Genomic DNA, 23,699 nt, shown 5'->3' with positions numbered 1-23,699 from the left:
AGGGATTCTTACTTGGGTCTCCCACTGACCCGGTGTCTTCGGTAGTACGGGCCCAATACTACCGACCACACCGCATCAGCATTCATCCCAAGTCTTCCTCCCCGAACCCCGGATAGTGAGTACTCTACTTCGGCTATGCACTATCTACTCGCACACTAGCAAAGCATCTCATACCGGCAAACTTCCCTAGACTAAGGCATCATAAATCAGGCCATTCTAGTCCTATCATGAATACCTAGTCTTCTAGCATGCATAACAATTCATATCATATAATATTGTAAGGTATTTTGGGGATCGTTACCGTTTGGGCGCTGACTGATCGTACACACTGCTTCTTTCTTGTTCACCACTAAATCATTCATAAAAGTTTATGCCTTTATTTGTAAAAGTTTTTCCCAAATCCTCGGTTTGAGTTCAGTTACGCCCGAAGGTGCACCCGAATCCCTCAAACCAAGGCTCTGATACCAATTGTAACAACGCAAATTTTTCAAAAAAATTTTTCTTTTAAAAAAATAAAGTATTCCAATTCAAAACAAGACATAAATAATTTAAGTGTCATATAAAATACAAATTGTATAAATCCCAAGATCATAGAAGCATTCTTCAGTGTGTATCGATCACGCCGGCGCCTTCCCACGGTTCTCGCTAGTACCTGAAACGCATACATAACAACTGTAAGCATAAATGCTTAGTGAGTTCCCCAATATACAACTTACGCACATACGCCTTTCCAGGCCCTGACCTTCCGGTCATCAACACAACGCCTTCCGGCCCATGACATAATCGCCTTCCGGCCCCTGACATAATCGCCTTCCGGCCCATGACATACATAGCACATATAACAAACAGCTTACCACATATAGCATGCATATCACATATCATACCTGACCTTCCGGTCACACAGTCAAACCCTTCCGGGTACAGTATAGTGAGAAGACTCACCTCGCGAATGCTGAAAGCTAGCAAATCCTGAAATCACTCGTGCACAATCCGACGAGCTACAACCTCCCTATCACATCACATATCTCATTAACACTTATATCTTCTAAGTGTGACTATCCCTAAGAAGTCAGACTTAGGTCAACTCTGGTCAACGGTCAACGGTCAACTCGACCGGACTCGGCGAGTACCATGGCGACTCGGCGAGTCTAGACGTCCTCCGACTCTCTGGGATTCCCTATCTACTCGTCGAGTATCTTCCTTGACCCGACAAGTTACTCCTGGAAGAATCGCGGGGCCACCCCGACTCAACTCGCCGAGTCTGAAGAACAACTCGACGAGTCCCAGTTAATCTTCAAGCTACTCGCCGAGTCTGCTCATCGAACTCGGCGAGTCCATGCCATGCAACCGCTCAAACTGCATCCTAAGGTCAGAACTGCTTCGACCATTCCTAGGTCTGGCCTTCCTAGGATGATCCACCACGTGAAGCCCTCATTTCAGTGCTCATGATACACCATGTGATTCATAATTTACATTTTGACCTAAGGCATAAGGATTCCAATCCAAAACCTTCATCAATTCCCGAAATGCATAGACATGGGACATTCTGGACCTCCAAGGGTCTCAATACAGGATTACACTCGTTTAGGGGACTAGGGTAACAGTCAATCTAATCACACAAGGGTTCCATAAACCCTAAATCCATAAATACATCGATATAGCAGAGCATACACGAATTCTTACCTGGATGATGTATTCTCTGTGTCCCCAAATCCTCAGAATGTGACCCCCTTGCTGCTCCTTTAGCCAATCTCTTCTCTTCCTTGCACAATCACTCTTCTATAATCAACAATGGCCTATGATCCTTGCTCCAGATGCACCCAATCGATTTAGGGTTCTTCTCAGAAGGCTAAAATGAATAATGACGGCCAATAAGTCTCCTTTATACGTCCCAAACCTGAACGGTTAGGGTTTTCGCTAAACAGCGTAGACTCGCCGAGTCCATATCTGGACTCGTCGAGTCCAGTCGCGAACCCGCGACCAAGTCTGCGATCCTACTCGGCAAGTCTAGGCTCCAACTCGCCGAGTCCCCTCTTAAATCACCCCAAAAACATAATTTAATAATACCTGAGATTTCGGGCTGTTACATAACGACTCTATAAAGCATTCTTACGTACTCTTCGGGGGCGTACAACACTCGTAACAAGGCGTAGTAGAGTTTATATATATATATATATATATATATATATACAAGGCTCTAAATGGCGTGAGGCGTGGCGTGGCAGCATGGCTAAGCCTCAAGCTTAACGAGCCGCGACGAGCCATGACGTTTTTCAAGGCATGACGTAAGGAGGCAATTTTGTATTAATTTAAAATTATATTACCACATAAATATAAATTTATATTAAATATAACTACTTTTTAGAAGTGTTAGATCAATAACTAATAACAAAAAGTTAACAAAAACCACAATACTTGTATCTCTGATTTGAAAAGACATAACAAAGAGCAAAAAACTGTGTCTCAAACGAAAAAACACGCGCCATAACACGCCATAACGCGCCATGGTGCGCCATATCACGCCTTGCTACGCGCCACGCCTAACAACAACGTTATGAAGCTTTTCGTAACGGCGAAGCAACGCCTCACTCCATGGCGTGCCTTTTAGAACACTGTATATATATATATATATATCTCCCAAATCTCTCTGAAATCTCTTACCAATCTCTCTCAAACCTCTTGGTATTAAAAATAACATGTTCCAACTTTTATATGAACATTCGTACCATCCCGAACCTTCCCATGGTCGAAAACAACTTAAATGGAAGAAGGAAATCAAAAAGAGGCCTGGAGGTTCGCAGGTTACTGTTCACCTGCGAACCCTCGAAGGTCCTCGCATCCCCTTAGCCCAAGTTCGTTTTTAGATGGAGGTTCGTTTCTAGCCGGGAGGTCCGCATCTGACCCTCTCACAAGCAAAACCGGGCACTTTCGCATGCTACCGACTAGGTTCGCATGCCACTCGACCACGTTCGCATGCTACTCGACAAGACTCGCATCCATTCCTCTCGCAGCGAAACCTCCTTTCGCATCCAGTACCAACTTTCGCACCGAAAGCTGCTGACTCTCGCATCTGGCTGAGGACTTTCGCAGGCAGGAACCGAGAACTTTCGCTGCGAGCCCAACCTTCGCAGCCTCCTTCCAAGGCTCGCATCCGAGCAGCAGCCTTCGCTGCGAACCTACTTTCGGATCTAACCCTCGCACCTTCGCATTTCCCTCCCGGTTTTTTACCACTTTGGCATTTTAAGCCCTTTTTTATGATTTTGATGTGAAATTTTCACCCAATTTGTATTTTTGACATATTAGAACCCTTAAACTTGTATTTTATCCTCATTTTGAAGATTTATTTAATATAAATCATATTTTTCTTAGGATAATATCAAGAGTGCGTAAATGTACTCTTTGACTCTTCCATAAAGTTAGGACACCAAGCCATCCTCACGTCAACTTTATGTCACTATACACATCTAGCTAGTCAATTCATTTAACTCCTTCAGCACTGTTCCCATCCAATCAAATTTTATAAACAAATCCAAGAGATTTGTTTCATTTCTCTTCCAAGATTTCACTCTTCCCTCCAAAGCAAACTTTTTTTCTTTCTTTCTCTCTCTCTCTCTCTCTCTCTCACCCAATTTCCCAGGAAGTTCTTGAGTTTTCCTCCATTCTTGGTAAGCATCTTCATTCAATTCCTAAATATTTTACACTTCTTCATACAAATCATGGATCATTTACACAAATATCGACATAATTGTTCTTAGGATCTTCAAATCTTCAAGCATCCTTCAAGTGTTCTTGACTTGAAACCCCCTTCCTCAACCTTCCACCTCAGGAAATCACTCAAGGTGAGTTCATACCCATATATTTTCATGTTTTCTTCAAGTTTTAAGGCGGGGAATACAAGTTACAACACCAAAACATATTCTAACTCAACCAACAGCTTTCAACAGAAAAGTTAGGGTCTATTCACGAACTATTTTGACCATCTTAAAATTAATATTTTTCAAAACTGCTCAATATGAAAATTGTTCAAGTTTATACCTTTCTAATGACTACTTGCACACGTTCATACGATTTTTCTACAATTTATGGCGATTTTTACAAAACTGCCTATCATTTCAGAAATGATTTTAGACCAGTCTGTGAAGATGGACATTTTCACACTGGTTAGAGACCACTAAAATTCATAATAAAAATTATGAACAAACTAGACAAAATTTTCTGAAGTCCCAGTGTTTACGGATTAAGTTTTCGACTTACAGTGTTTTTTTCTATGATTTTTTTTAAGAATAGTGACAGAAAAGTTAAAACTAGTATAATAGTTTATAAGTTCATTAACACTTTGTAACATGTTGAGCAAAGTGTATAGCAATAAATAGCTACATGTTGATTGTATTTCATGTTAGTTTACTTCCATGAAACAGAAATAGACATTTATATAAGGGTCTTTCATCATTACAAACACATATGATAAACTATAATAGGTATAGTTTATGGTACATTGACAATACAGACATACTAAGGAAGGTTTAATTCATACTACAAAAGGGGTTTTCATTCACACTACACGTAAACTCGTTGAACCAAATTTGTGAGACATTACTTCATTGTACTCTTTAGAGTACTAGTTAAAGTCCTGTATTGTAACCATAGTCTATTGTAGGTAGAGCGTGATACTTGTGTATAGATCTATATTAGGAGTGACAATCCCGCACCTAAGCTGCTTGCAACAGCTAGACCGACAAGTATGGGGTGACAACTGTCAAAACATTCCGACGCCCGAAGTATGTGGTAACAGGCTTACTATGTCAATTGCACGGTTATAATAACTCCTATAGGGAAACAACAACACATATACTTTACGGGAATTCTTACATTCATAAGGGTTTTATTTATTTAAAATTTCACTTACTATCATAAGTATGGAAAATACTTGTACATTTCGGTCTTAGAGTCTTAAGACTACAAATCATTTTATAAGGAAAATATTGGATTTTTCTTGAACATGCATTACATTTATAAAGAAAAGGATTTCAACTCTACATACAAAAGCTTATGCACTCACCAATTTAATTGCTGACACTCTTTCAAAATTACTTGTATTCTCAGGTAATCAATAAAAACAGGTAACTACCAGCTTTTGAGGATGGAACAGTACGACGTCAGACAAACCATTTTATCATTATATTGTAATCGATTTTGAAACATGTAACTCATGAAACCATGTAACTTTCTCGATTATATTTATGATGGTTGTATTTACTTTGATCACTATTATACACGTTGTTATGATACTATACATGAAGTCCTCCACCCCGGACGTTTCTGCTATCCTTGGTTTGGGGGTGTGGCAATAACACAATCCATTGGGCCTACATTGATCCCTTCGACCCACAAGTGCAGTAAGAAGACTCACCTGAACTACTCAACAGAAGCCCAACAGCTACTTCAACATCAGAACAGCCAACTCAAGCTTCCTAAAGCCAAACTGAAACCAACCCTTACTCAAATACTCAATTCCACCCAAGTTTGACCAAAAGTCAAACCGGTCAAAAAGTCAATGGTCAAAGCTAAGATCAAAATTGCCAACAACAGCCCTCCATGTCGTGGCCTTCCTTGGCCATCGTGGGCACTAAGTGCCAAAACAGTCATTGATTCCCCAGTCGCCACGTCGTGACAGCCAAAGGCCACACCATGGGGACTGGTCTGAACAACTCAAACGAGCTTAATTTATTTTCTTCTCATTTCAAGAGCTCCAAAGCTCAGATCTGATTCTTTCCAAAGTATTAATGATTAAATTTTCTAACTTTATCCATTAGGAATGTTCAAACCACCAAGATCTAGACTTTAAGTCTCAAAGGGACCCAAAAATGCATCTTTCTCAACTTAATCCATTAAGTCCAAGTCCCCCACTTCCAGATCTGAATCAACAAGATGTCAAGAGGGATAAAGTTTCTAACTTTATCCATACCAATGCTCCAATCATTCAAGATCTAAACTTTAATACACCAAAATGGCCTAAAGGACCAAGATAACTTGTATGGATAAAAGATCATAACGTTCCTAGTCCATGGGGTCCAAGAAACATTCCAAACTGATCAAAAGATGTTGGAGTCCACTTAACTCCAAGATCACTCATAAAATGGGCCAAAAGTGCCAAAAACCCCAGATGAAAAAGATCTAATGAACTAGATAACAAGATTGGAACTTTATACTTATAATGGTCCAGAAATGTAGTGCCTTTGATGGATCCAAACTTGAAGCTGATGGGTTTTGGCCATATGAACATTCCTATGTGCACATGCAAACCCTAATGCTTGGATCTAGGTTTCTCTAATTAAACATGCATTGAATCCAAGACTTCTAATGGCTAATAGAGTATAAGAACAATACAAAATCAAAGTTAGAAGTATACCTTGAAACACTTGTTTGATCTTCTTGTTCTTGGAGCTTTAGAGTCACAAATGTCACTCCTCTAATGGATTACAAACACCAACTAGCAAGAGGATGATTTGAGAGAGAGGAAAGGGAAGAAATCGGCCAGGGTTTCTTTGCTTTAGTAGAGGTACCAATTTCCCTTGCCCTAGGGGTCTATTTATACTTGTAAGGCTCCTAGGGTTTCACCCTTAAACCCTAGTTGGATAATCTTTACTCAAAGCAATCCAAATCCTTTCCATGATAAGCACTTGGACGATTTGTGGCTTATCCCAAGCCCTAGAAATCGTCCAACCCTATCCAAGAAGGATTTATAGCCCAAAGTGTAACTATCAAACAATTGACAGTTTATACCCTCTTATTTAATTAATCTCTTTAAGTCACCAAATTAATTCTAATTAATTTATGACTTATATTAATCAAATAACAATATTATTATTCCTTATATTATTCTCATAATATATTAATAATATTTATTCTCTCATAATAAATCATCCTGTCAAGTTGCTATGGTGAAGGCAACCCAAAAGGACCATGCACAATCGGGTCAAATACTTGCCTAATATAGTTGCAGCCTTAGACACTATTCCAACAGAAGCATCATTCCTTGAAACTAAAATAACATTCATTATCTTCTTATTTCATCAAAATAACATGAAAACATCCCAAAAAGGAGAGAAGAGAGAGGAGAAGCTCAAATCTTGAAGGTGGAGGCTAGGGTTTCTCCCAAGAGGTTCTAGAGATGATATAGGCTGATAAAATTCCTAAAAATGTGAAACATTAAGCTTAAATACGTTGAAAACCGTAAAAAATTATGGGCTTGGGCCTGACTGATCTCCACGTCGTGACCACGACTTTCACCCAAAATCATATCATCTTCAAACTATCATAACTTATTTGTTTCAACTCCATTTTCGAAAATATTTATATCCACGGAAAGGTATTGAAGAGCCCCACACTTCTATCTAGTTAATTTTAGCTTAACACTTGTCGAACTAAAAACCATTATCCATGCACAAAGCCTAATATATAACTTTTCCCATTTTACCCCTTAGCTCCAAAACACAAACCAAGGCGTTAGATCACCTAACCAACATTATAAACATCCAATAGGGTCTAAACCCAATTCCCTTGAAGCCTAAGGCCTTTACTTGATCCATTTATTGCCCGTAATCTGGAAAGAATAAACTTCTCAGAATATGATGTTACAACTCTCCCCCTCTTAAACTGGATTTCGTCCTCGAAATCCACTTTGGTTAGAATCTATGAAAACAACGCCAACATATTCCATAAGCTCCCACTAACCACTTCAAAATACAAGCATCTTTACATGAAACTCGAGAGATCACTCAAAAGCCCACAATTTCCAACAAACAACCCAGTATTCTTGAAAATACTCAACTGCAACCACTATCATTCTCTTCCCAACTGTAAGATGAAACATCCAATGAGAGCCACTCAATCCGGGAAGTCTCAATATTGAAATTGCAACTAAATTCATCAATAAGCTCCCAAAATCGGGACCCATCAGTCTAAACTTCATAAACCATAATCTATGGCTAATGATCATCCATTCGTCGTACCTATCTCTAGTCCTTGATTGGGAACACCACCAAACCATGCAGAATAAAAACTCAAAACATATCGGTCGTGAATTTCAAAAAATCTCATATGGGACACACACCTGACTTATTGACAAATCATCACCATCCTATTGATCCCGAGCATATGTTGGTCCATCCAAGAGTCTGACATTGCATCCAAATCCCTCATCAACGCAGGTGTACAATGTAACCCTCGCAAAGTCAAGCTAGTCAATTTAGAGACAATAAGTGTTAAATATGACTTTTTCATGAAGTATTATTAAGAGTAAATAATCTTAACCAATTTATAGTATATGTCACAAGGGTTCCGTACATATAAAGAACGCCGAAATCCGAGTTATAACGAAGAAGTTTTAACCCGTCGAAGTTTCAAGGTAAATCTGACACGACACCGCGTAACGTAAAAAGTGAATTTTTGATAAATTACTATTTAGCCTTAGCGATCTAAATGAAATTCGTTGTATACATTAAACCGAGAACGTGCATAAAAAGAACGTCCAAAGCTGACTTTATATGAGGAAGTTATGATTTTTCTAAGATTTAGCATAACAGTGCACAACCCGAAATTTGAATTTTAGATCGATCGAGTTTTAACAGACACAACCTAAATGAGAATTGAATATCCCATTAATAGGAGCTCTACGATAAAAAGACAGTCGAAAACAGAGTCCGTATGTAGAAGTTATGAATTTTACACGGTCGTTAACAATGTAATCTTCTCATACTGTTAAATTTAAAATTGGTCAAGAGTTAGCCGATGGAGTCAAAAGGATAACTGTAGATCTTGTCAATACCTACACATGGATATAAATAATGTCGAAAACGGAGCTCGTATGTGAAAGTTAAAAGTCGGAAGGGTGCTGCTGCTGCGAAAAGGGTGACATGACTTAATATGGACCATTGCTTTCTCCCCACGCCTTGCCACCAGATGGTGACATGTGACACCAACTCGACGATTTGGAGGCTCAAACTCGACGAGCTTGGCCATTTTCCAGCCTATAAATAGGATGCGAGTGCACCCTATTTTCCTCACACCTTAACCTTTTTCTCTCTTTCTCTCTCTAAACCTCTCCCAAAACCCTAGTAACTTCTAATTGCTAGAGGAAAGCTCTAGAGCGCTAGAAATCCCTGAGAAGAAGAGCTTTCAGCTCAGAAGTTCTGCCCCCATAGAGCCCGGTTCCTCGCTAAACCCCCTGTAAGTTGAGTTATGCTTACCGAACTTTAAGTATAACTTATGTTTAAGTTTATTATCGTTATTATGAACCTATAAACAAAATTTATCAGTGATTCCAAGTCGTTATACTGATTGATCTACTTACGGGGATGATGTCTAGGTTGTGATTTAGTGAGGTGTTTAAAGTGGGATTTCCAAACAGTATACTTCGTATACCAAACGGACCCTACCTCCGATATAATCCTAACTGGTTGTTCCTTACTCAATAGATCATGAAAGTAGACTTTGATTTAATGATGAATCTAGACTTATCGATAGTAATGTTAGATTACGTCAAAGGAAAAGTGAGTGCATAGTTACTTTAACAAGTGAGTGCATATTTATTTTCATCTTACACATAGATATGAAGTATTTAATATAAATTACGTGCTATGTGTGCATATTATTTGTGTTCCTGATATGTATGCTGGATGAACGATTTATAAATGTTTTAAATGATTTAAACTGTATATGTATTTTATATCTATGAATATGTTGGGTAGATGAAATAGTTGATGTGTGATGAAATAAAATGATGAGACGCCTCGATGTTTACGATGATCCATTCATCTAAGTGATTATCTTGTTATCACATCCAAACATTACTCATAAATAAATACCATATCTAACATGAAATCTACAAATTTGCTACAAGATGTTGTTTTCTGGTTTTTTAAAAATTATTTTTTGGGTTAAAAATAGTTATTTATAACTTAATTTTATATGTTAAAAACAAAAATGTTATCACATATCAAAAACGTTATACTAACTACTTAAAAACATGATTTTTGTTGAATTTTAAAAGCTCACAATCATTATTATTATTTATTATATTTATATAATTAATATATAAATATATATAATATATTAATGGGCCCCTATGGGGGTTCGGAATGGGACTGCCCACACATCACCATCATCGAAATTAAAACGGGAGGTTAAACTTACCTCTGGACCTCACCATGCCTCCGATTTTTTTTTAACAATTATCTTCCATATATGATCGGGCCCCACAAGTTTGGAGTCCCACGAGATTTTTTTGAAATCCCTAATTTCATTAGGCATTATGCAAGAATTTGCTCAACTATATGTGAAAGTATGCAATTTGCAGAGTTCTAAACAGCCATACCAGAAGAAACGATTATTCAAAAAAAATGGAGTTTGGGATACATGAAATAAATCGGATCGCTCATATGCCAACAATTTACTAGTTCCTATTGCACATATTCTTGGGATTTCAACAGAAAGATCTAAATTAAAGAGGGCATCTGAAGATTTCAAGTATGAAATAGAAAATGCATGTTGGGGAAGGTGGGTGAGTGTGGGATTTAGGCTTCAATATCATTAATAAAATCGTCTACATCCATTTCATCGAGGCCCTCAATCTCAATGCAATGGCCCATTACTTTTACATTAAAACATTAGGCGTTAGATCTCTTTTATATATTAGAGGCCCTCGATGCGGTTTCCTCCAAACTTAGGGGTGACAAATCGTGCTATCGTTTTGTGTTTTTGTCTAACACGACACGACACGACAAAGTTTTTTGTAACACGAACACGACACGACACGACGTCGTGTTTTTTTTTAACTAACACGAAAACGAACGAAGTAAAAAACGACAAACACGACACGACACGATAAATATAACATATACTAAAAACTAGTTTATTTAATGAATAATTTCTCAAATATAACACGGTAAACACGACAAACACGATAAAAATTTGCTAAATCGTGTCAATTTCGTGTCGAATTTCGAACACGAACACGACACGACATCGTGTTTTTTATAGCTAACACGAACACGACACGAACACGAATTCAAATTTTAGTTTTGTCCCAATTTCGTTTTGCGTCGTGTATTTTTGTCGTGTCGTGTCATAAATTGCCACCCCTATCCAAACTAGAGGTTCACAAAATTCGGTCCTAAGTCGGTCCTTTTTTTTTCTGGATCAGTCTTTTTAGACCGGTCCTAATCGGCTCTCAATCGGTCATTTTTCGGTCCTGTCCTTTTTTGGAACGATTTTTTTTCGGACCGGTTTCGCTCTAAACTAGTTCGATACCGGTCCTTTTTGGTTTGAATTTGGATTTTTTTTCGGGTTTGATTTTGGATTTTTTTTCGGGTTTGGTTTCGGTTCGGTCTTTTTTCGGATCGGTTTCGCTCTAATCTTCAAGCTTTGTAGTGTAAATTTAGAGACATTTTAAGAAAGAGATAGCATTTGAGGTGAGAAAATGGTTGGATATGAATGATTATTTATAATGTAAAAACATATATAGCCGTTATCAAAGGATTATGGTTGTTTGTTTATCTAGCCATTATGAATTTGTGATGTTATTGCCAAATACAAGTCAGTGGAAAGTACGAAATATCATTTATAATTTGTAGCCTTCAAGTAATTTAGGGGGTGTTTGGATAGGAAAAAAAGGTGCTTATTGCTTATTCCCACAATAAGCTAATTTAAGTGTTTGGATAAAATCCAACTTATTAAGCTAAATAAATTAATTTTAATAAGCATCCCTCCCCCATGCTTATTGGTTATTCCCACCACAAATAAGCTATAAACAATAAGCTAAAAAGCTAATCCAAACAATAATATATAAAAAACCAAAGGGAACTTGTCCCACATTGGTTGTGTAAAGAAAAAAAGCAAAGTTTTGAGCATTATAAATTGGGAAGGAAGGATTGCTTTCTAAAGACACACAACAAGTGAAACAAAAGAATTGCTTAGTTGGAGCCTTGGAGGCCTGTTGCTTAAATGGGCTACAAAAAATATTAGGCTTTTCATTTATCACTTTTTGAAGCGTAGGACCGGTTGGACTGGCTTTGGTCCAAAGATTGGATTGGTTCATTTTAGGACCGGTTCATTGTGGGATTGGTTTTAAGACTAGTTTAGGACTACCACGTATTCATTTTTAAGGACAGATATAGGCTTTCAGTTTAGACTGTTAATGGACTGACTGGTCTAGGACTAGTTAAGGACCTGTTTATTTCATATACTTTTTTTTGGATTGGTTTAGACCGGTTCTTTTGTCCACCTCTACTCCAAACATCCAGCTAGCTCGTAAAACTACGGACCGGTTCTACGTGATCCGGTTTCTTTTCAATTTTGGTAAACCGGTTTTAGGCAAGACCAATTTAGTCGGGGCGTCTTTGCCATCGTTTTTTTATAAGAATGGGGTAATACAAGAGAGGAAAAAGAATATTTGGAGTGGAAGAAATGATTGAAAACGGTGAGGTATTTGTCGGCAAAGAAACAAATCATAGGCGTTAGAATCGGTCAAGACATGTTTAAGACTGAATCAAGACTGATACTAGACCAACTTTGGACTGTATTCAGACCCGAGTAAAGATCGTTCGATGGCAGAACATAAGGACTCATGGAGCCCGTTGTTCTAGAGTATGATACCATCCCTCAAACAACAATTTTAGTAACTTGCTTTCTTTTTTGCTTCGATAGTATGTATTGTATTGATTTTTTTTTTCATTAAAAAGAGAAAGCAAAATTAAAATAAAAAAGTATATACATACCCAACCCTAGTATCATATATATGATTACAAATAAAAAATAAAATTCTTTCTAGCCCAACGGTATCTGGTGATGCTCTCCCTCTTTGAGGTTGAGGGTTCAAGTCCCGTCGTGGACATAAGTGTAGGGATGAGCATAACGATCGGGGAACCAGCCGGAACTGGAACCCGGTGGAACTGGTCGGACCGGCACCGGGATGATATTCTTGTGAATTTTTGGAACTGGAACAGGTAAAACCGGCGGTCCGGTTCATTTCTTATTTTCCACCAAGTTCGGTTCTCGGGCCAGTTTCAGCCGGGTCGGTTCCTTTGCTCATCCCTACATAGGTGGATTTAAGGTGTAGTTTAGGAATATGTTAGATTTGCCGTTTAAAAAATAAAATTCTTAGACATTCAACATTTTTATAACGTTTTTTTAGTAACCATTGAAACCTATGTGAAAGGTGTATTTGGTTTTTTTTATTAGATCATTTAATATATAATGAGGGGTTAATACATGTTTATATATATATATATATATATATATATATATATATATATATATATTTATCTTTTACCTCTTATTTTCTAATTATATTTTATTGGGAAAATGACTTGTTAAGGTAATTAACTTTTCGGTATGTTCACATCCGGGTAATTATCTTTTTTTTTGTACGCATCTAGGTAACAAACTTGTTCGAAATGTTCATATATAACTAATATGACTTGGTATAGCAGGTTAAATCCTAGATATGAACGCTTTCAACAAGTTCGTTACCTTATGTGTACAAAAAAATAATACTTACCCAATTATGAACAAAAGGAAAAGTAAAAATAAATTACACAAATGGTCCTTATGGTTTGCGAGAATTTGTATTTTTGGTCCCTAACTTATTTTTTTAACTCGAATGGTCCCTACTGTTTATTTTTGTTACGCGTTTGGTCCCTGTCTTAGCTAAAAAGACTATTGTGCCCTTATTAATTTATTTTTAATTAATTTTCCTATTTATGTATTTATTTTTTATATATTTAAAAAAATTAATAGACCTCACATATCTGTATATCCTCACCATAAACCTCAAACCACATTTGAGAAATTTAATTTGGATGGTCCCTACTGTTTATTTTTGTTGTGCTTTTGGTCTCTGTCTTACCTAAAAAAAATATTGTGCCCTTATTAATTTATTGTTTAATTAATTTTCTTATTTATGCATTTATTTTTTTATATATTTAAAAAAATTAATAGACCCCACATATATGAATCTCATCACCGTAAACCTGAAACCACATTTGAGAAATTTAATTTGAGTCTTACAAGTCACCATCCTATCTCTCATCCTCCTCAACTTCTATTTCTTTTCCATCTTTAGTAACATCGACGTCTTCATCATCCTTCTTTTTTTGGTACTTCAACTCTTGCGAACCAACACCATAACCTACTGTCTCTTCATCTTTAGTGGGTTGTGGTGTTGATTCGACGGAGTTGAAAGACCGAAAAAAGAAGGGATGATGAAGACGTCGATATCACTAAAGATGGAAAATAAATAGAAGTTGAGGAAGATGAGAGATGGGATGGTGAGGAGATACAAATATGTAGGGTCTACTAATTAAAAAAAATAGTAGGGATCATTCGAGTTAAAAAAAATAAATTAATTAAAAAATAAACAGTAGGGATCATCCGAGAAAATACAAATATGTGGGGTCTTTTATTTTTTGTTAAATATGTAAAAATAAATACATAAATAAGAAAATTAATAAAATAAATAAATTAATAAGGGCACAATAGTTTTTTTAGGTAAGACATGGACCAAACACGCAACAAAAATAAACAGTAGGGACCATCCAAGTTAAAAAAATAAGTTATGGACCAAAAACACAAATTCCCCCAAACCACAGGGACTATTAGTGTAATTTACTTTTACTTTTGGTTTTGTTTATATTTGGATAACTATTTTTTTTTTTTACATATTTAGGTAACGAACTTGTTGAAAACGTTCACATCCATGATTTAACCTGCTATAACAGGTCATAATGGTCATATGTAAACACTTCCAACAAGTTTGTTACCTAGATGTGTATAAAAAAAGATAGTTACCCAGATATCAACATACCGAAAAGTTAATTAATTACCTTAATAAATTATTTTCCATATTTTATTTACCCTGTATATTAGTTTTAAATATTTATTTATTTATTTACTAGTTAATTACTTTTATCATATATTTAATGAATAATGATTATATAATATTTTTATAATTATGAAATTAATTTTTCTTTTTTGTATTTTATGTTTATAAAATAAAATTTTGGTATATTTTATTTTTATTTTGGTTTGTCTTTGTTATTCTATGTCTATAAAATATGACGAAATATGACGTTTATTTAAAAAATGACTAATTAAATGAAAGAGTTTTTATAAAACATTTTAAATAGACAATGATAGATTATTTAAACATATAAAAAAAAAACTATTTGAAATGGTTAACCATGGCGACTTTCCCATATAGTCGACAGGCTGGACATTGGATATCAAGCTGGACCTTCAACAAGGTGGTTTGGTTGGCTGTCTGCCCGGATACGTGGCTGGAGTCGTTATCTTCCTAGCGTGCTTGAATTGGGAGGCATGCTATCACATTAGTATTAGGACATATTAGTGACAGATTACTGACATGTGGTGACATATCAGTGACAATGTTTTTGATTAATTCTATAATAATTGTCCACTTATCATTGATTTTTACTTATATAAAAGAATTATATCTATTGGCTAATTTTTATTTTTTTCACACTTCAAAATCAACGACCGACCATGTTTAGGATCTCGATATCTAACATAAACATCTTTAATTTAATTTAGCGTTATCAATTTATATTTACGGATTGTATCCGTTTTATTGGTGATCGTGTTCGCTTTTTATCACATTTCAATTTAGAAGATCTACTTGTCCATGTTTTCTTTGGTGCACGTCAACTACGTGATACCATTCATTTTGTATGCATGGCAGTGGTATTCCTCCCGTAATTCAAAATGTATACGGTCCATGCATGCATTCTACAAGAAACATCATTAGATGTGGACAATTAGATGTAACATCATTTTGGTGCCACATCACATGCCACATCATCAATAGTGTTATAACACAAAGTGGGGAAATGATTAATATGTTGTATCTTGTTATGACACCAACTTTTATTTTTTCCATTTTAAAATTTTTTTTTGAATTTTTTTTTAGTTTAGACAGATCTTTTTTAAATATAACATAATAAATAAAACATAATGTTTAAAAATTATAAATAACATATAATAATTTTTAAAGATTAAAATTAACATAGAGATTAAATTACACATAACATCCAAATTAAAAAAAAATAATAATAATAACATCAAAATTAAAAAAAAATACAACGCTATTCGTTATCGTTATTGTTATCATAGAAGATATAATCCGCCACGTCTTTTCGAAGTTGTTTGTGTTTATTTGCGTCCTGAATGTCAACAACGCGATGCAAATAATCCGCTGTTCCTGGTTGAAACTGAACGTGTCTGAGCTCCGTTGGGATATAGTGTGCAATATTTCGCCCTTTATCTTCTACTACCATGTTATGCATTATGATAAATGCATACATGATATATCGTAGAGTTTCTAAATCCAATGGTCGTGCTGCATGTTCGACTATATGCCACTTCGCCTTCAGCACTCCAAAAGCACGTTCCACATCCTTACGTGCTCCTTTTTGTCTTCTTTTAAAAAATATGTCTCGTTCTTCAATCGGGTGGCGGAATGCCTTCATGAATGTGGAATACTGAGGATATATTCCATCTGTAAGGTAATACCCATATTTGTATTCGTTTCCATTCACCGTGAAAGGAACATCCAGGGTCTTTCCATTCAAAAGATCGTCGAATATTGGCGACTGATCAAGAACGTTGATGTCGTTGTTGGAACCCGCAACCCCAAAAAATGTATGCCAAATCCATAAATCTTGAGAAGCAACAGCCTCTAAAACCAACGAAGGTGATCCGTGATGACAACTTGCGTATTTCCCTTTCCATGCTACCGAATATTTTTTCCATTTCCAGTGTGTGCAATCAATGCTTCCGATCATTCCGGGAAACCCATGGCGTTCTTCATGCGCCGCATACAATTCTTGCAAATCATGCAATGAGGATTTCCGCAAATACACGTCTCCAAATGTTTCAACAACACCCCTTGACAATGTATACAAAGTCTCCCTTGCGGTTCTTTCGGACATTCTCATATAGTTGTCCATGGTGTCGGGTGACTCCCCCATAGCCATCAAACGAATGGCTGCAACACATTTCTGCAATGTTGTAAACCCTCGTCTACCTCTAGCATCATATCTTAATTGAAAAAATTTATATCTAAACATAAATTAACTACAGTTTAAAAATATATTGCATATGTTGTAAAATTAAAGAAACATATAATACATTTTTATTTATTTTGTATAAAAGTATAGTAAAGAAGCGACACCGGCTTTCCAAGGCGTTGACGATTCATAAGAACACATCCCTACTCAAACGAAATCTTCTTTTGAAGTCCTTCGCCCCGTATACACAATTATCCGCAAAGTAATCGCGATATAGATGTTCGTGTCCTTCCTCGTGATTTCTGTTTAACATCGCACATATTGTTAGTAGCGGGGATGAGTCTGGTTGTAGTAGGCCAGTAGTGTAATAATGATACATCATCCTGAAGAAAATATCGTCATCTGAATCAGCGGACGAGTCGAAAAGGGTCCATATTTTTTTTTGAAGATAATTGAAACTATGTAGAGAGGAGAAGAGAAATTGTGTGAAATTTTTTATAAAATGGTAGGTATTTATAGGGTAAATGATTTTTTTAATAGTTAATTTTTTTTATACCGTTGCCATTTAAACGTTTGAAAACGTTTAAATTTTGTGTGTTTCATCTGGTCGTGACGACAACGAGATTCAACATCGACGAGCAAAAACAAGTAGGGGGGCGGTGTTCCCCTGTCATGACGCCGTTGAGTTTGGGTTGAGTTTGAGCTTGTGAAGGTATGTTAAGAGTAAATGGAAAAAAACATATAACCGGTATAACTAAAGGTCTTGTTAACGCCATACATGATCACTTTGTATGGTTGGAAAACTGGTTTTAACCGACTTTCAAAAATGTTTTTTTTCCCTATTTTTGAGCATGAATTTCGAACCATAAATATAATCAAAATGAAGAAACAATTATATGTTCGTGCAGTGGAGTGGCGGAGCCTCTAAGGGGCTAGGGGGGGCATGGCCCCCCTGGTTTTTGACTTAGTAATGCGGTATGTTCATGTAACAAACACAAAAACAAATTATAAAACCAACCTTATGGCGCTTCTAAGATTTTTGAGTTATTGTTTACACTTAACTAATTAAAAAAATTACCAATCGTATATTATTTGGAGACAAACAAATCATTAAACAAAAATAACCAATTTACCAACACACCAAAAAAAAATCAAAGCTAATCCTATTTTGTTAGGATACCAATTATTTAGGAAATTATATAACAAAACCAAAACCTATTTTGATTTACATTACACCTTCTTGACTCAATATTTGAGAAGATACGAAACCCTAAAAAATATTTTTCTTCCGTTGGAAAAAGAGCTATCGAGGCTCACCGGAAAATAAATCCGCCACTGGAGTTCTCACATCTGCCGTTCACCAACTGCTGCCGGAGTTCTTGTCGTTTTCCGCACCCGTGACCACTTCCGATTGGCGCCTTCCATGCAATCTTACTCCTCAGCCGGAAAAAATAACTTGTACATTTTCTTTCTATTTCTTTCTCTCTATATCTCTTCTAATAGTTACTAGTTAAAAGTAACGAGAGTTAATGATTTTGAAGATAACAATGTGAAAAGCTTAAAGTAGCTGTCAACTTTTTGCTAATTTATTATTTATTAATTTACTCATAACTATTATCTAATTAAAATATGTTACTTTTTTTTTTGAAAGTTGAGAACATCCGACAAAGTTGAATTAGCAGTTTATAATGATTTTGCTCCATAGAAATGTGTTTATTAACTGTTATTTATCTTAATACTGGCTAGTTGTTAGTTTATATATTGATATGTTAATTGTTCGTATGAAAATTAAAATCTCTTTAAAACAAGCTCACTACAATAACATAATTAGTTGTTTGAAAAATATATTTGTCAATTATCATTTTATTTTATTGTTTGTTAATTGCTAATTAACTTTGATATGTAATGAATATTAACATGAAAAAAAACTATTGACGAAATTGTAAAAGACAATATCAAGTTTCACTCAAGAGCGGACCATTGCTTTTTTAGATGTAGAAAATACCAACTTATACATAGAAACGATCACAAAATGCTCATTTATATGACCTTTAAAAAACTTTGGTTCCGGCCCCCCTAGTTTCAGTGTTTGTGTTCCGCCCCTGTGTTCGTGTTCTCCATGATACCTTTGTTTTGATATATCACATGTCTAAAATGGATTAAAGACGAATGCTAAATTATATGTTAAATCGAGGTGTTTAGAAGAAATTAAACAAGTGGATTAATTGGGTTTTTGCTTTATCTCACATGGGTGAAAAAATGAAAAGAAAATGGTTTTATAACTACAAACGCTTTTTTGCCTTGTAGGTTTCATGGCACAAAAACTCTTTATTGTTTGTCCAAAGGATGCAAATGTTAGTCAAATTGGCTTTGAGTTAGTGAACTTGCGTGCATGCGCAGGTAAGAATTCACCGACTAGAAAAGTTCAACTATCTTTTTGTAATTATTTTCTTTTTAATTAATAGTTACATACCTATATTAAAGACTACTAATCACATATTTTGGTTTTGATTTCGTAATTAATTACTCTTTAAGTTTTTATCACTTACGAGTTTGGGCCCTATATAAATAGAGCCCTTTGGTCACCGATAAGAAACACCTAATGAAATGATCACCTCTTCCTTAAATATGATTCTACTTCTTTTTCCATCTTTTGCTACAATCAAAGTATTTTCTGGCCAAATAAAGGTTCAGACGATCTTCGAGAATCGTTTTTCGTTGTTATATCGTAGAACTTACACTTACATTTTACAAATTTGGTTTAAGGGTACTATGTTAAACATATGTCTTAATAATAATTTATTGTTTTCTTTTTTCGTACAATTTTTCTGTTATATTTTCCCAACAACATCATGTGTTAATTGGAAAGATTTTAAGAATATAATTAAAAAACTAATATAACGTTTTATAATAAAAGCAAGGGAAATAGAAAAACAAGGCAAATAAGATTTCAAGTTATAGCAAATAACGACGACATATAGATCCATGTAAGAGTAAATGGTTAATGTAAATAAAGATTAAATAATTTAACTTTAACATGTGATAAGAAATAATAAAGCAGGGGCGGTTCAACCGGTTTCGGGGTTCTAAGCGAACCGAAAAATTAGGGCTCTTTGGCCTTTACTATCCAAGCCTGATTCCAAATTCCAACTTGACACATTGAATAATTAAAAAAATTAAGCCTTATTAACCCTAATATATAATCTAATAATTATATATTCAGATAATGGAAGGTCCAAAAGGAAAACTGATTTACACATAACAATATCAAAGTGTGTAGTTGATATATTTCAAAAATCACAATCTAAACATGTAGACACTTAAAAACCATGTAGATTTAGTAATGCAACAAACATAATGCACTTTCAGAAGTTGATATTAACTTAGTATTATGATATTTATTCAATAATTTATGCAAATAACTAATGAGATAACTCCAGAGTTCATATAATTATCAGATATTCTGATAATGAAAGGTCCAGAAGGAAAATTAATATGCATATAACATATCAAACATAAGTCAATAAGTGATAAGCCTAATAGACTAATTTGTCTAATAAAAAAAGAAGAAAAAAATGGAGTTATTAGTTATGGAGAATCAACGGAAGAAGTCAAGAACAACATACCGTTTCAGCTTTTTAGGATTCAGAAGTAAACTCTTGACACTTAGCAGCCTTTCAGTTTTAACTTTTGATTTTTGAACAAAAAAGAATCGATTAGAGTCACGAAGAACAAAATCGAGAATCAATTAAGGAAGATTGGAAGAAGAACATAGAACAGATTGGTAATGGTTTTTTGCAGTTCTACTGAGAATGAAGAATCATCAATTAAAGAATGAAAAGGAATCAAGGAACTCATGAAGATCGGAAGAAGAACAACCACAAGTCTCTTGGCTGATGAAATTTGTGGCGTGGGTAAATGGAGAATCGACATTCCCTAATCGAGATTTGGGTTATGGGGCCCCTTAAAAGTGGGGGCCCTAAATAAAGTTTGCCTAATTATGTAAATTAATAAACTTAATTTAATTCATTATTTTTTATTTGTTACTATTAGATTTAATTAAGACTTAAATGTACTTATTGAATTGTATGCCAATGAAAACATTTATCTTTTAGAAAATCCCGAAATAGCCATTTATTCTGCAAAACCTTTTATGATATGGGAGAAATTATGCGTGATATTCAAAACAACGTTATTGGAAATTAACGTATCAGGGTAATTACCTTTCTTACATATCTAAATAACAAACTTGTTGGAAGTGTTCACATATGATCATTATGATCGGCTATAACAAGTTATAACTTGTTATAATGATCATATGTGAACACTTGCAACAATTTGTTATTTAGATGTGTACAAAAAAACATTACCTAACTGTGAACAAAACGAAAATGTAATTACTTTGATAAGTCAATTTCATTTTTTATTAAAACGGTCGTTCATAATGTTTGTAATATTAGTAGATTCAGTTAAATTTTCTTAAGTATTTATGACCATTTAAATTGGCCACCACATGTTGGGAGCCTTTTTGGTAGGATAATTATCAAATAACTCTCCATATATAAGACAAAAACAATGCTATCGGTATAGATAAAAGTTACTTCTATTTTTTATATTTCAAATTCTTGTAATACATAGAGTAAACTTCATTAAAGATGGTGTTTTTTTTTTCATGTTATTGGTCTCCATCTCTCTATACTTTTAGTTTCTAGTAAATTTTAATTTTTATATTTAATATTTTAAATAATAAAATTCTATAAAATGAATATGTATTTTTCCTCTGTCAAATCTTTAGTGTTTTTTTTACCTAATTAGTATATTTTAAATAGATATTTATCAACATAATGTGGTTTTAAAAATATTTACAATTTAAGTTATATTTTATATTAAATCAAAATTAGAATGTAAAATAAAAAAGAAGGAAAATTAAATTATCAGAATAATTACCTTTTCGTTTTGTTTATATTTGGGTAACTTTTTTTATACATCTAGGTAACGAATTTGTTGGAGGTGTTCACATATGTCTATTAAGACATGTTGTAACTTGTTACAGGCTATCATAATGGTCATATGTATATACTTCCAACAATTTCATTACGATGTGTAAATTTTTTTTTACCAAAATATGAACAAAATACAAATATAATTACCATGTTTTTATTTATCTAGCCGACTTTAAGTTTTTTTAGGATCTAGTGACTTTCAAAATTTCTTTACCGTTGGAAACTTTAGTAATAATAAATTTATTTTAAAAATAGATATTTATTATTGTTCTTTTTCAATATTTATTTATTATTATTTTTTATTTTTTTTGTAAGGCACATGTTATTACGCCCTTCTTCGCAATATATCTTTTTATTTTTCTCTTTCCCCTAATTTGTTTCGTTTTCCATTCATTTGTAAGCTCCATTTTTCTAAATCATTTTTTTATACTGAAAAATTATATTTTTGTAAATATACGTGGGAAGATTGGTATGCATAGTCGTATCAGCCTTCTATATTTTTCTACCAATAAATACAATGATATTTACCTTTTATAAATATAATAGTAAAATTCAACTTAAAATATATATATATATATATATATATATATATATATATATATATATATATATATATATATATATATATATATATATATATATATATATATATATATACATTAAAAGACAACGTTGATGGTAGATTTTATCGAAGTTTCCAACTTTATCTTTTCTAAAGTGATAGTTTTTTTTCAATAAATTTTAAAATACATTGTAAAATGATATTTCAATATTTTCTAAAAGTGATAGTTTTTATCCCTATATTTTTATACTTTGTAAAGTGATAGTTTTTTCGGTTATAAATATTTGTAAAATAACATTTTCTACACTTATATTTTCTAAAGTTACAATTTTCACTCTTATATTTTCAAAATATTTTGAAAAATAATATCTACCCACACATCTACTTTTTAAAATATCGTTTTTACCATCTTCATTTTGAACTTTTAAAAATATTATTTTTATCTCGTCTAGTTTTTAAACTTTTATGTTTATCTCATAGTATATATAATATGATATTTCTTAATAATTTTTGTTCATTAACTTTAAAAAAACTATTTTTATGTACTTATTTTAATGTATATGTTGGTATAAATTCAAGGTGATTAATGTTTCGACGTAAATTTATAGCTTATGTTCGTTATTTAAAAAAAAAACTCAATTGGTTTTTATGTACACATCGGTGTAAATTCGAGTTTTTCTATGTTTCGATGTTATTTTTTTTTATATTTTCGTGTTTATTTTTATGTACGTTCTTATATATGAGTTGTGTCATATATAATACCATTTTGATTATTTAAAATTCCATTCGTTACCTTAAAAAATATTGCTTACTTTTTTTTTTATATACGTGTCGGTATAAATTTTAGTTTATTTATGTTTTGATGTAAATTTTGTGTAAATTTTCATGCTTATTTTAATATACGTTTCAGACGTATAAGATCGACCACATATAATACATTTTATCAATACATTAATATATTTTATCAGTTGTACCAACCTTGTATATTTATCTACCAATAAATACAACAATATTTTATGTGCTTATTTTTATGTATGTGTCGGTATAAAT

General features: G+C 33.9%; 1 protein-coding gene across 1 annotated transcript; it reads right to left on the bottom strand.

Annotated features, from left to right (window-relative positions):
- Positions 1-16,160: 16,160 nt before the first annotated feature.
- On the bottom strand, positions 16,161-17,045 carry LOC111917763 (protein ALP1-like). The gene has a single exon (XM_023913418.2). It carries the CDS (start codon positions 17,043-17,045, stop codon positions 16,161-16,163), a length of 885 nt encoding a protein of 294 aa, XP_023769186.2.
- Between the last annotated feature and the right edge of the window lie 6,654 nt (positions 17,046-23,699).

Source organism: Lactuca sativa, chromosome 4 (genome assembly GCF_002870075.4).
Source record: "Lactuca sativa cultivar Salinas chromosome 4, Lsat_Salinas_v11, whole genome shotgun sequence".
NCBI lineage: Eukaryota > Viridiplantae > Streptophyta > Magnoliopsida > Asterales > Asteraceae > Lactuca > Lactuca sativa.
This window is presented reverse-complemented; position numbering and strand designations above follow the sequence as displayed.